General features: G+C 35.1%; 1 protein-coding gene across 1 annotated transcript in view; it reads left to right on the plus strand.

Moving 5' to 3' along the window:
- EYS (EGF-like photoreceptor maintenance factor) overlaps positions 1-15,839 on the plus strand; it is a 1,804,868-nt gene that overhangs the window by 488,110 nt on the left and 1,300,919 nt on the right. Inside the window, 1 exon segment of the mRNA XM_089333540.1 lies at positions 4,407-4,528. Coding sequence (XP_089189666.1) covers positions 4,407-4,528 — 122 coding nt within the window.

Consider the following 15,839-nt stretch of genomic DNA (forward strand, 5'->3'; position numbering starts at 1 on the left):
CCTCAAACTTTCTGTATTAGCACATACATTATCTTTTCCAGAGGAACTTTTCTGCTATTATTTCATGGAATAGTTTTTCTAATCTTCATCACCTCCCTGACACACATGCACGCACACACACACACACACAAACACACACACATTCACATGCTCCTTCAAACTTGAATATCGGTTCAACTGGTGGTATCCCACAGATGTCAAACATAGTTTTCATTCTTTTTAATTTTTTATCTATTGAATTATTTTAAAAGTAAATAAATCTTTTAAAAAAGACATGTTTCAAGATCTCATACTTTTCCTTTTTATGTATCTAGTCTCTTGTTAAGCCTTCAATTATAATTTTCAGCTTGACTTACTGAATTCTTCATTTCTAATACTTCTTACCTTTCAATATCTCTTTGTATTGAATTTCTCATTCATTTCATACAGTAATTATATAATTCATTTAACTGATTATTATTCTCTTTGTTTCTCAAATATTTTGTCAATCTCTGTTTCTTCATGGTCTGCTACTAAATCATTGTTTCATTTGAGGCATTATATCGTTTTGCTTATTCTTATTTCTTTTGTTCCTGCACTGATTTTTGCATATCTGGTAGATCAGTTGTTTATCACTTTTAGAGGATGTTTTCATGGATTGAGATCCATTTCCTGAAGATGTATCTTTGAGTATCAGTTTGGTAGACTACCTTTAGTTCCATTTGGATTCCATAGTATCGCTTCCTTATAAATTTTGTTTGTTTTTTGTTGTTATTTTTGCTGCGGTTGATGGTAGCAATAATTGGAACCTGGAATAATTCCATGGCCCCGTGAAATTCCTTGGATACTCATTATTCAGATCACTAGACATCTCCTGAGGATGGGCTGGAGTCCAATATCTCAGGTGTTGTGAGGAGGCCCTACTAGTGTTGTGAGTAGGACTGGCTCACAAATTACCCGCCAAAACCCAAGTCAGAAGCTGGAGCTGTGAGATCAGCACTGGCACAGGGCATGGGTGCAATTCATGGACTCCTGCCACTGCCCTGCTCCAAAGCCTAAAAAGCTAATTCTTTGTGGCAGACAGAGGGCTACGAGATTCCGTCTTGGAAGTGGCTAGATCCACAAGAGTTTCTCTGGCTCTAGAAGAACAGAACAGGTAGTCTTAGGCCACACTCCATGGGCTACTTGTTAAACTTAATGAGGCACAGGAACAAGAACACACTAGTTTTGGAGGGGCATAGATACTTGGAAATTTCTGGAATAGTGGTTGGAGCCATGATCTACATTCTGGGCCTGGTTGCGTGCAGAAAATCCAGACCAGAGCCACCAGCAAGGAAGTGGTGTGTTGTGCTCGTAGTGGCATGGAAATCACAGAACAGAAGCACAGACCACTGAGCTGGCAGAGCATGCAAAGTTAGGCCAGAGCCCTGAACAAACTAGAGACATACTATTCCGATCATGGCATGTTAATTCTTAGGCTAGAGCCTTGAGCGAGCAGACTTTGTGTTACCCAGAAAGCCCAGGTAGCTATATGTGTGAGGGATAAGCGTCCAGAGTGGTGCTCAGGTGGGTCATGGCAGAAAAACCATGGCTACTGTCTGTGGGAGGAGCCCAAGTTTGATCAGTGTAGAGTTGTTGTACTAGTGTTAGGAGAGGGCTGGGTGTAGTCAGAGTGATTTCATTGCCCTGAGAAGAATGTCTAATTTGTGGTACCAGATAAGAATAATGAGGATCTAATATCATAAATTGTGAAACTTTGGTTCATTTTGGTAAACATATTAAACATACATTTCATTCTTCACTGAGCCTGACTCAAAATATTATTGCAGTTAATGCAAAAGCAATGTGGCTTAAAAACGATATGTTTGGTGGGTATTTGGCCTAGTGCTTAAGAAGACACTTGTATCCCATATCAGATTATATGGATGCAATACTTTGTTCTGATTCCAGATTCCTTCTGATGCAGACATTGAGGAGAAATAAGTAGAGGCTGAAGTAGTTGGATCCTGGCCTCCTGCATGGGAAATCTGGACTAAATTTCCTTCTCCCATTTTGGTTTGGCCCAGTCTCAGTCATTGAGGGCATTTGGGGAGTAAATTGGTAGAGGGGGTTGCTTTGTCCCCAATAAAAACAAAGAATATTTTATATTTAATTATTTTTTAAAATTATTGGAATTAACTTACTCTTCAGTATTGCATGGGAAAGTGTTTTGTAGCCAGAATATCTAAATTCAGATAAATTTTTTCAGAATCTAGAAGGGACTGCTGAATAGCAATCAGTACTTGAAATTTGGGTTGCATCTAGTTGATACTCAGTTTTGCTCTCTTAAACATTTACATTTTTTAATGTTTAAAATTTTAAATGCAAAGCCTATTTCTTTCATCCTTTTGTTTCCATTTAGTACAGAATCCCTCATATCTGGTGATAACTGCTTAGTACTTGATACTTTAATGATAATTATACCTTTAAATTGATGGTAATTTTCCACTAATTATTAAATCATCAAGAATACCACACATTATTAGCTCTTAAGCCATATATAGATATAATAGGAAAGAAGTTTGATTGGCTTTTTGAGTCACTAATTTGTTTCAGAGTATTCCTGAGGCATCAGGATTAAAACCAGCCATGCATTTATGCTTTTTTTTCTTTATTAAAATGATTCATACCTTTAGCAAGCAAAATTTCAGAACATAACTAAAGAAACTTCTCTACATGGCCCACGGATTTCATTCCTCTCCTGTCCATTTTACTCTGTGTGGATCTCCACTTCCTACTTACCATGGTTGGTATCATTTTTCTGGTCATAAAATTATTTCTATTTCACTTCAAGCATTCATAAAGCATTTGGATATCATTCGTATAATCATTATATTCAATTTTTAATTGTTAGTTTTGTTTTAGTGCTTACCAAAAAAAAAAAAAAAAAAAGAGAGAGAGAAAGTGAACAAAGTGATCAAAACAGTCCATGAAAATTGTGGATGTTACCACACTCCTAGAAGAGGTTAACAATGTAGGAAATATGATACATGAGAAAAATTGCTGCCAGCACCCAAAAACCATGTGTACAATTAATAAGTGCTTTTGATGAATTAGTGCTTATGTCAGAAATAAAGCCCATTGTTGACAATAAGGTGGATTTCATTCTTCTGTTTTTCGCCTATTAATGAGGCATTAAAACTCATACCCTTGAATTATATCCTAAGTGGACACACATGAAGAAGGAATGTATTTGTTCTTGAGATTGATGTTTTGTTTCACTACAGAGTTTAAAACAAATATACTGTCCATATCTAGGAAAATTTTAGAATTTTTTTGAAATTGGTTTTGGGCAATAACTTCTTTCATGTTATTTCTTCTCTCATATTTGTTGTTTTCTGTTTAATTGCATTAATTAATCAAGATGCTAGTATATATTGAACTAAAACCCATTTTCTAATCTGATGGAGTTACTACTCATATATATATATATGTGTGTGTGTGTGTTTGTGTGTGTATGTGTGTGTGTGCTTATGTGTTTGTAACTGTATAAACTTGTTACTCTATTCACTATTGGAGAAAATGGGTTGCTGTCATCTAGCACAGTTCTGTCAAGTGGGAATGCAATGGAACCCACTTGATGTGATTTATTTTTGATAGCAGAAAAGAAAAAAATGAAGAAAAACATAAAAAGAAATTAAATTTAATTTAATAATATGTTTTGCTTAACTTTTTATATCCAAACAATTACAAGGTAAAAGTAATAAAAAATACTGAGATATTTACCATTGTTCTTCCACACTAAATCTTGAAAATCCAACACGTGTTCTATATTTACAGAATATCTCAGGTTGCTAACAACATTATAACTTTCTCTAGACAAATGTGAATAACAGTTACTATACTGAAAAGAAAAAATATTGACAAATTAATACTTTAGTATTCTTCATGATGTTAAAAATAGATGCTGTAAGTATAAGAGCCCAAAGTCTAACCTTTGGTATGAATGCTATTCTTCCAAAATTTTTTCAAGTAGAAATTATTGTCCCACAATATTTTGACATGTTTGTGGTTATTTACTCAATAGTGGGAAATCAAAAATTTATTTCAAGTATTTCAAATAATATTTTCATTGGTCAGTTGTGTACTTAGAAAAACATTATGCCATACTGGCATTGTGATATAGTGGGTAGGATTGTCCCCTGCATGATAAATACATTTTTGAGGTCTTCAGTAGATTTTGTTGACAAATTATAAAGCTTTGTCATATTAGATATGAAACAATATGGTTCACACTTTTTTTCAATATGGTAAAATAAATTTTGAGTATTCTATAAACAATGGAAAAGTGCACAACTTGACGGAGATCTAAATGTTCATGAATAACATCTGGATTATAAGCTTAATAGTGAGAAGCTAAAAGTTGTATCATTTTCATCATCCTTTAGAGCTACCGGTGTGTGTGCCAGTCTGGTTGGGAAGGACATTTTTGTGAACAAGAGTCCAATGAGTGTAAAATGAATCCTTGTGAGAACAATTCCACCTGTACTGACCTTTACAAAAGCTATCGGTGAGTAATATATTTTTAGTGTTCTTTAGGAATTTATTGAGATTGCTCAGTGTTCTTGGGATTCATCCAGACATTATTTTCACTTTATATGCATTTAATTAAAATAACCACCCAGAGATGAAAATCAATTTCCTGAAAAGAGAGTGTCACATTCATTTGAAATTTGCAAATACCAAAGTCCAGATGTCAACTCAACAAAGGAAGAAACAAATTGTAACGTGAGCCTACCATTTCCAGATGTGCATATTACAAATGCATTGACTCCTCAAGGCATGCTTTTGTCATCCTGGTGTTGTTTTAGAACATTCCTGTGTACTGGGCAATATCAAGTATGACTAGAAAAGGGTTGGTTTAATGAATTAAAACTTTCCATTTATTACTTGGTGATTATTTTGAGTTTTGATTATTTTAGTGTAATTACTGATGCATTTTACAACATCCATTATTCATATACTCCCTAATTCAATTGTGTTAATTAGTTCTTAGATGAGAAGTCGGAACAACCACTGAACAGAAAACCCTAGTAGCTACTGCTATTTTTCAAAAGCTTAATAGCTTAATATATTGATAAATAGTTCTTAGTCCTTGAATTATTGGGTATATATTATATCTCATGTAGTTGCAAAATCAACTGTACAGTGACTGGAATTCTTTTCATCTTATAGAAACATGTGAATTGAATACATTTATGTTCAGATTTTTACAGATTTTTTTGGATAGAAAACTAAACAGACAAAACTTTTATCTTCCTTAAATAATTATATAATATGTAATATGCTAGGATATATACTGATTACATATATATAATTTATGTATGTGTGTTGTTCATTTTATATATATAATGTGTGTATATAGATATTTTACCATTTAACTCTTTAATTCTTAAAAATAATTTGTATAATCATCTGTGTGGATCATTAATGCTAGCAATAGCCCTCAGACAACTATTATTCAGACACAGACCTATGGTTGAACAAATTGAATATATAACTCACGTCAATGAGGATGACACATACAATATAGATCCACAGGAAATCTCATTCAAAAAGTAAAAGAAATGTTTTGAATTTGTGACGTGTTTTTATTCACACTTTAAGTACAACTTTACCCTGGATTGGAAGTCACCAGGGATTGGTCAGAATTCTATGACTGGGTTCATAATAAATCTTATCTAGAAGGATGAAAGAAGACAAGGAAGAGGTGAAAGGTAAATTTTTTAAAGTGGAAGTAATAACTCATGCTAGCTAAGAAAAGTGAATGTTTTATTATTCCTTTGGTTTGTATGATGTTCATGTTTTCGTCTCAATTTATATGTGATTATGCAGTAGTCTAGTTATATTATGATCCATCTCTGTGATGGAGTGACTTTCTGACACTGATATTCTGTGAAATTGTCTTTGATGTTTATGACAACAGGATATCAAGGTCTAGTTTAAACCTTATTTAGAGTATCTGAGCAGCTCTAGGACAATCTCCAAATCAGTAACTAGTTCTCTCTTTCCCTATAGTCTTTTATATATATATATATATCTGTGTATAACTATATATATAGTCTTGTATATATATATATATATATGTGAAATGTGGGGGTGTATTGGTTTGTGTGTTTGTATTTTGAATGTATCAGTTGTGTCTGTGCACTTATTTGCCCCCAAATATATTACTTATCTCTAAAAAAATTGAGAAATCAAATCTGAAATTATTACTTCACATGATATTACTTTTATTTGAATCAAAAATTTTTTGATGTAATGATTTTTAAATTTTATTAATTTATTTTAAATTTATTTTAGCTGAGAAATAGAGAGAGAGAGAAAAAAGATAGAGAGAGAAAGCTCCTATGTACTGATTCCTTCCCCAAATCCTGACAACAACAGAGGATGGGTTAGGATTGAAACCCAAGAATACTTTATTTCTTTCTCCTCCCTAGTTGCTCTTGCTAAAACTTCCAGTACTTTTTGAATAACAGTGATGAAAGTGGACATCCTTGTCTTATTCCAGATCTGAGGAGAAATGCTTTCAGTGTTTTCCTACTTAGTATGATATTGGCTCTTAGTGGTATACAGCCTTTATAATTTTGAGGAAAGTTCCTTCTACTCCTAATTTGTGAGAAGATTTTATCATGAAGGATGTTAAATATTAGCAAATGCTTTATCTGCATCTCTTGAGATGACCATATGGTTTTTGTTCTTCATTCTTTTGATGTAATTTATGGCATTTACTGATTTGAAAATGTTGAACCGTGCTTAAAGTTCTGGGTCAAATCTAGATTGTTATGTATGATCTTTTTGATGTGGTTTTGGATTCAATTTGCTAGTATTATGCTAAGAATCTTAGCATCTGCGTTCACTAAGGATATTAGTCTGCAGTTTTCTTTTCATGTTGTGTCCTTGTCTGGTTTTGGTTTCAAATAATGCTGGCCTCATAAAGAAGAGTTTGGCAGAATTCCATCCTGTTCAATATTTTTGAATAGCTTGAATAGTATTGGAGTTACTTCATCTTTGAATGTTTTGTAGAATTCAGTTGTAAAACCATCCAATACCATACTTCTTGGTGAAAGAGTTTTTGATTACTGCTTCAATCTCATTGCTTGTTATGAGTCTGTTTAGCTTGTCTACATCTTCTTGACTTAACTTTGGTAGGTTATATGAATCCAGAAATTTATTCATTTCTTTGAGGTTATCCAGTTTATTACCATATAGTTCTTTGTAGTACTTTCCTATGATATTTTGTATTTTGGTGGTATCAGATGTAATGTCTCCTTTTAATCTCTAATTTTATTTATTTGTGTTTTTGTCTGTTTTTTTTTCCTTTGTTAGTCTGACTAGAGGTTTATCTATTTTTTATCTTCTCAAAAAAAACCAGCTTTTTGTTCTATTGATCTTCTGAAATGTTTTTTTTATATTTCAATTTCATTTATTTGTGCTCTCAGCCTTATTAATTCTTTCCACTTGATGTTTTGGGGTTTGATTTGTTCTTGTTTTTTAAATCTTCAAGCTACACTAATAGATCTTTAACTTGAGACATTTCTTTTTTTTTTTTTAACGTAAGAATTTAATGCTGTAAACTTCCCTCTTACTACTGATTTTGCTGTATCCTACAAGTTTTGAGATGCTGTGTTTCCATTTTCATTTACTTCAAGAAAGTTTTTGATTTTCTTTTTAACTTCTAAATGACTCATTGATCATTTAATTGCATGCTGTTCAATTTCCAAGTATGTATGAGTCTTCTTTTGTTCTTATTGTTGATTTCTAGTTTCATTCCTTTGTGGTCTGTGAAGATACATGGTTTGATTTCAGTCTTTTTCAATTTTCTGAGACTTGATTTTGGCCGAATATGTGGTCTATCCTAGAAAATGTCCCATGTGCTGGTGAGAAGAATGTGTGTTCTGTAGCTGTTGGGTGAAATATCCTGAAATGTTCATTTGCTCCATAGTATATCTCAACTCTGATATATCATTATTGATGTTTTTATCTGGATGATCTGTCCATTGATGACAGTGGGCAAAGTCAAATTAACCATGTTGCAGATGAAATGATATTATACATGGAAAAACCTAAATACTCACCAAAAACTATTAAAATTGATAAACTAATTGAGTGAAGTTGTAGGTTAAAATGTAAACATACCAAAAAACTTTTTGTGTGCTAGTGATGAACGCACAAAAAGAGAAATCAAGAAATAAATCCCATTTGAAATGGCCACCAAAAAAAGTATATATATATATATATATATATATATAGCTGAACATTATTCCTTTGTGTATGTATATGTATAAAAAAGAATGAAAATCTACCATTTATGGCAAAATGGATGGCACCGGAGGACATCATGTTTTTTACTATAATGCATTTTTAAAATCTATTATTTCAAAAACTAAAAAAAAGGAAAGAAAGTAGGAAGGAAAGAGGGAAGGGAAGAAAGAAAGAAAAAGGAATATCATTATGTTCTTGGAATTCTATCTACAAACCGGGGCCAGCGCTGTGGCACAGCTGGTTAATGCCCTGGCGTGAAGCGCCAGCATTCCATATGGGCGCCAGTTATATTCCCAGCTTCTCCACTTCCAATCTAGCTCTCTGCTATGGCCTGGAAAAGCAGTGGAAGATGGTTCAAGTCCTTGGGCCCTTGCACCCTCCTGGGAGACCTGGAGAAAGCTCCTGGCTCCTGGCTTCGGATCAGCGCAGCTCCAGCTGTTACAGCTTTCTGAGGAGTGAACCATCAGATCTCTCTCTATCTCTCTCTCTCTGCCTCTCCTCTCTCTGTGTAACTCTGACTTTCAAATAAATAAAGAAATCTTAAAAAAAAAAAAAAAAGAATTCTATCTACAAACCACAATGAGCTGCTAAACTCATCAAAAAATAAAATAAGAAAATTATATATATAAAAATAGTTAGGAACTCATTCTAGGTCCTGCACATGTTTGTCAGTTACACAGTTACTTAATTCATCACTGCTACCTTCCATAATCTGCATCAGTAGGGAGTGGGAGTCAGGGGCCAAAGTTCAGTATCAAGCCTGGTACTACAATGTGGGATTAGGACGATTTAATTAGCATTTTAACCACACAGCTAAATGCCAATTTCTGACAGAGAACATTTAAAGTAAAAAAAAAAAAAAAAAAAAAAAAAAAAGGCAACAAACTTATAAGGCTTAAAGAACACTGTATTTTTTTAAAGATTTGTTTATTTATTTGAAAGTCAGAGTTACGCAGAGAGAGAAGGAGAGGCAGAGAGAGAGAGAGAGAGAGAGAGAGGTCTTCCGTCCATTGGTTCACTCCCTAATTGTCCGCAATGGCCAGAGCTGCACTGATTAGAAGCCAGGAGCCAGGAGCTAGTTCTGGGTCTCACACATGGGTGCAGGAGCCCAAGGACTTGGGCCATCTTCTACCGTTTTCCCAAGCCACAGCAGAGAGCTGGATAGGAAGTGGAGCAGCCAGGTCTCGAACCTGTGCCCATATAGGATGCCAGCACTTCAGGCCAGGGCTTTAACCCTCCGCGCCACAGCACCGGCCCTTGCATACTGTATTTTAATATTCATGAGACATAATCATTCTTTCTGGATAATCCTGGGGCCACTAATTATGAATTCCTAATGACTTAAATTCCTAAATGTGTCAGAAGATATCAATTCAATTAACATAAACTCTCTTGTTCATGTCATCATTCCTGAGATTTTTCTTTATCTATACTTCATCTCAAAATAAAAACTGCTGCATATTTGTGGTTATAAACATAGAAGGCCAAATAAAGTAGAATCTCTTATTATTTTTATATATTACAAAGATAAAACATTGATGTGAAGGTTATATTCACATTGGATTTAGTAGCTTATAAGGTGATAAGTGCATTCATTGCATGTATCATCATTGAGATACACATAATTTGCATGTTTCATATGTATGTTATGATAAACTGTTCATTAGGAATTTCTGATAGGTTACTTTTTTCAAATAACTTCATTGAGACACAATTCATATACTATATAATTTATACTTGTAAAATATACAATTCAGTAATGTTTAGTATATTCACATAGAGATATAACTGTATCACCACTTCATTTTCAAATATGGCCATCATTCCAAACAAAACTCATATCCATTAGCAATCCCTCCATAATCCCTCACATAGGTCCTTGAAACCACAAATCCACTTTCTGTCTCTAATAGATTCTCCTGTTCTGTAAGTTAATAATATAATGCATGGTCATTTGTGACTGGTTCTTTGTACTTAATGTTTTCAAGGTTAATTTTGTAACAAATATCAGCATGTAATTTGTTTTTATGTAGTCAACAACATAACATTGCATGTTCATACCATATTAGTTTATTCTTCATTTGATGGACATGTGGATTATTTCTTCATTTGATGGACATATAACCAAATAATGCTGTTACAAACTTTAATACAAAATATTTTATGGAAATATATTTGATGTTCTTTTGAGTGTACAATTAGGAGTGAAACTGTTGAATCATGTGATAACTGTATGCTTAACTTTTAGGAGAATTTTCCAACTCTATCCAAAGTGAATGTACTATTTTATAATCCCACCAGCAATGTATGGTGATGACAATTTCTTCATACCTAGTCAATATTTATTGATATGTCTTAAAAGCAATCTTATTTATTTCTTTTATTTACTTTTACTTGAGGGACTGAGACTCAAAGAATTTGAGAGACAGAGAGGGAGACAGATGGAGCTTCCATCCACTCCTCAAATGCCTGCAATGGCCGAGGCTGTGCCAGGTTAAAGGTGAGAGCCAGGAACTCAAGCCAGGTCTCCTTTGTAGATGGCAAGGACCGAATCTGAATCCCTACCTGCTGTCTTCCAGGGTACTGCTTGGCAGGAAGCTGGAATCAGGACCAGAGCTAGAACTTGAGACTTCACACTTTGATATAGGAGTCCTGAGTGGCATCTTAACTGATGCACCAAATGCATTCCCCTCTCTTTAGTTTGAAAAGTGGCATTGTGGGATACAACATTCTTGGTTGATATTCTTCATCACTTCAATTACATCACCTACTATCTTCTGATCAGGTGGACTCTCATGAGAAATTAGTGTTAGTTTAATCTCTGTCTCTTGACAGTATAACTAGGAATTAGGTTTTAGTCTCTTTGACTTTATTCTACTTGGAGTTTGTTGATCCTCAATGCTTAGATATTTTTATATGAAATTTGAAAAGTTTGGGGCTATTATTTCCTCAAATAGTTCATCTGTTTTTTTTTCTTCTTTTCTTTTTATGTAACTGCCATGTTATTAAACTCTCAAAGATAGGCCCTTATGTTCTCTTTTTTTTTTTAAAGGGCATTTTACTAATCACAATTTTAAAAGTATATTTATATTTGACGCCGCAGCTCACTAGGCTAATCCTCCGCCTGCGGCGCTGGCACCCCGGGTTCTAGTCCCAGTTGGGGTGCCAGATTCTGTCCCGGTTGCCCCTCTTCCAGTCTAGCTCTCTGCTGTGGCCCGAGAAGGCAGTGGAGTGTCGCTCCCCCATTCGCGGAGGAACAACACTAGACACTGTGCTGTTCTTTTTGCCCGGCTCTTCCCGGGTTAGCTGCCGGTCCCTCACTCGCGGAGGAATGACGCCATCCTGGGTTGGCTGCCGGCCCCTTCACCTCCGTGGAGGGGCGGCACCCCCCGCTGCTTCCCCCGCTTCCACGGAGGAGCGGCACTCCACCGGCCGGCTCTCTCGGGGGGCTGCTCAGATGTTCCTCAGGTGTTCCCTCAGATGTTCCTGGTGCATGTTGTTTCTCTTCTCCTTTATAGTCCTCTTCCACCAATCCCAACTCTGCTACCCACAGGCCGAGCATGCTGCTCTCCTCCAATCAGGAGCAAGATCAGCTCCTGCAGCTTATCAGTCAAACTGATGAGGCAGCTGTGTAGAGGTTGTTTAGTCTCTCTCTCAGCGCCATATTGTGGGAGAACAGATGCATAGAATAAGTCTTAATTCCAGTAACTTAGTCTAGTCTCAGTTGCTCCCCACAGTGGAGGATGATCCAAGTGCTTGGGCCCTGCACCCGCATGGGAGACCAGGAGAAGCACCTGGCTCCTGGCTTTGGATTGGTGCAGCACCGGTCACAGCAGCCATTTGGGGAGTGAACCAACGGAAGGAAGACCTTTCTATCTGTCTCTCTCTCTCACTTTCTAACTCTGCCTGTCAAAAAAAAAGTATATTTATAATTTTACTTTCATTTTATTTAAAGGGAAAGACATAGGGAATTTAGGGGAATGAAAGTAAATAAATAAATAAACTTTTTTAATTGTATATTTGAATTGCATGTCAAATTCCACAATTTTTCTCTTTAAGTATATCATTCAGCTTCTATTAGCATTCACTGGGATCATTACTTCAAGCAGCTACAATATTAAGCAATTACCACTGAAGGTTTGTAGCACAGTCTTTGGGTGTAGGACTTTCTGAACAGAGCGTAGAGTCAGGGAAATAAAGTTGATCCTTGCTAATGGAGCTTCTCAGAGTGTGGCTAGACTAGTAACATGGTAGCATCCCTTGATAACGGTCTTTAGAATGGCCTCCATACTCATACTGGCTGGCTGCAGAGATATCGCAGGTGCAGCGTTATTGATGTTCAAGACCCTTGTAGAACTGGGGTGACTTAAATGGAAATAGTGCGAGTTGATTCTACAAATCCAACTATGCTGATGAAATTCAGTCACTTACCTTATATAAACACTGAAATTGTTTTAACCTTTTAATTCCTTTCCAGAGTCCTTTAAAACTACTTATTTTAATTATGCTTGCCAATGTTTTTGCTTCTTTGATGGAAGAATAGATTTTTATTCAGAAATTCTTTATCTACTATTGCAGAAGAGAATTTACCTAACTGTATTTTAGAATACTCAAATGAGGAAAGTGGTATTGGTGAAGTGTCCTGGATCTTTTTTTTTTTTTTTTTTCCATTATTGGAACTGGCTGGATCAGAGGTTCTTGTCTTTGTTTAAAAAAATTCATATTGAGATGTATAGTAGTGATGAATGAAGTAGCAAAACTTAAAGAGAATGCACCTGACGGACCAGGAAGGCATCTCAGGAAAGAACTGAGAGCCCAGACTGCTTGAATGGAGTTTTTATAGATATGGATATGGGCCCTCTGTATCTCCTCCTCCAGCCTCTTCTGGGATATTGCTGGGTATATGGCTTTCTGGGTATGGGATTCCTGAAATTCCTCCTTAACTTACAAATAACTCCTTTGGTGCAGGTCAGAGTGGGCTGGAATCCACATAATATAAGAGAACAAGGACACCTTTTGACAGCTCAGCAGGTAGAGCAGGGGAGTATAGATTGCACAGGGCAAGACTATTCATTTGCAAATGCTGGTATGTTTCCAAGGCTTGCTTTACATTTATTTTCTCATTCAATGGCACACAAATTTCCATTTTTGTTTTAAAACCACTCTCAAACACATAGGCTAATGTCTACCTTGCTATTCAACAGTTTCATGCCAAAGGATTGGTGTAAATTAGGGTAAGAAAGTTTACGGTATATTCACACAATTCCAGTTTCCTTATAAGGAAAGTATAAGTAATAACAGCAATATTTCATAAATTTATGATGATATTACATAAAATTCTGTCCATAAAATATTTTGTGATAATTGATTTATTGTGTACACTAAAAATCACTGTTTTTAAGTTATTCCTAATATTTATCTTGTTTTCAAAAATCCATACATGAATATGACTAGAATAACATCTTATAAATGATGAATGCTTTTACTTATGTATTTATATCATTTCATTCTATTTTATATAGTTAAAAATATAGCAAGAGAAGAACACCCAAAAGAGATTGCTAATTATTACTTAAAGCTTAGAGATTTTTGTAGCTTTTCCACAAACATCCACAAAGCTAAAATTTCAGGAATCACAGTAAAAAACAAGATCTACATAGTATTTAATTTTTTGAAGAGGCATTTTAAAGAAATATTGTTAAAAAATCTAAAGAATATTTTTACAATTACATATTATTTAAAGGAAATAATACTATGCCCTATAATGAATGCTTAAAATAACAAATTTTAATAGACTGAATAAGAATTGAGTTTCATCGTAGGATTTTATTCCTTGAGAAGAAAAGAAATAGAAATATAGACATTTGCTGGAATCAAATCTCTCTAGGTGATTTGTGTGTCCAGAGTTATTGAACTACCTACATGTGCTCATTTCTGTAAACAACTGGAGTTAACATAGTTTAGTGTTTACACAGTTTCAAGACATTAAAAAGTAAATTGAGCTAGGGATGTAATTTGAATGCTGACTGCAACCTGCCTTCTGCTATTGCTGGCACGGTTTAGGATTTAACTGCCTTCTTTCTTTCTGATTTTTCTTCCCCCAAAGCAGAGTCAACAGCTTTAGCTACAGATGGGGCTCTGTATGGCAGTTATTGGACCCAGATGCCACACTCTGGAGCATGTTTTGCCAACAGCATCTGGCTCCTTTGCTGCCTGTGTAATTGACATTCATGTTGATACTTGGCCTGCTTTTCTTATGGACCCTACAAAGTAGACTTTCAGAGAACATAAAGGTTTGCTTTTCATTGTCAATTGGGGAAGTTTTCTTCTTTTCTCTAGTTGATGTTTGCTGACAAAGTACTAATGCCTTGAATTTTAAAGCATTATACCTTACAATTTTTCATGTGTCTTAGAAGGATATGTTTAAAACTTCTTCATGGACATGATAACTGTAAAGTCTGAAAATTAATAAGAATCTATCATGATGTATATGCATTTTAATATATTGCTTAAAACCTGAAAATTCTGGTGAGTTACTTGAAATTTTGTTTCTTGCTTTTTTTTTTTTTTGCTTAAGTTGCATATAGAATCCCTAAATGCTAATATCAAAAGAAAAACAAAATAAAATTTTAATGGAAGCAGTACAAATCTATGGTATAACATCTAGCTATAAAAGCTCTTTTACATTGGATATTTATTTTTGTATTTGAAAGTGAGAGTTACAGAGAGAGTGAGTGATCTGTCATTTGCTGGTTTACTCCCCAAATGTCCACAACAGCCAGGGCTAGGCCAAGCCAAAGTCAGGAACCAGAAGCTTTATCTAAGTCTCCCATGTACGTAACAGGGGCACAAACACATGGGCCATCTTCTGCTGCTTTTCCCAGGGCTTCAGCAGAGAGCTGGATTAGAGCAACAGGGGCACAAAACGGCACCCGTTTGGGATGTATGTGTCACAGGTGGTAGCTTTACCTGCTATGCCACAGCATTGCCCCCCCCCCCCCCACAAAGCTCTTTTCTTTATTAAAAGAACTCTGGACAAAGTATATCTGGGTTTATGGATCTCTCATCCTTTTTTGGCAATTGCTACAGTTTACATTTCTATCTCACAGATCAAACATAATGGACATGGAAATATTTTAATATTTTGCAATTATAACTTATTATTTTGAGGATTAGTTATATGTGCCTGTCTCCATATATGTTTATGTTTCTGTGCTTGTAAATTACATTTCTAGAAATGAAATTACTAGGTCAAAGTATATCTACATTCAAGAATTGGATGGGTCTTACCAAATTATCCTTTGTACAGACTTGATAGTCACACTGAATTAATGAGACTATTTGGGACAGTTGTAGTTTATATAATTTTGTGCCAGTGCAAATCTCCTGGTGAGGCTTTATTTATGCGCATGTTATATATCAGAAAAATAAGAGTTGGAGATCCCCAAAAACCCAAGGCTTAGATATTTGGTATAAAAATTGAAGTATTAAAAAAAATGGTGCAGAGTTTAAGCCTCTGCTTATAGTGCCAACATCCCGTATGGGCAACAGTTCGT

The sequence above is a fragment of the Oryctolagus cuniculus genome, chromosome 5 (genome assembly GCF_051225735.1).
Source record: "Oryctolagus cuniculus isolate XC-2025 breed Fujian yellow rabbit chromosome 5, ASM5122573v1, whole genome shotgun sequence".
In the NCBI taxonomy this organism is placed as follows: Eukaryota; Metazoa; Chordata; class Mammalia; order Lagomorpha; family Leporidae; genus Oryctolagus; species Oryctolagus cuniculus.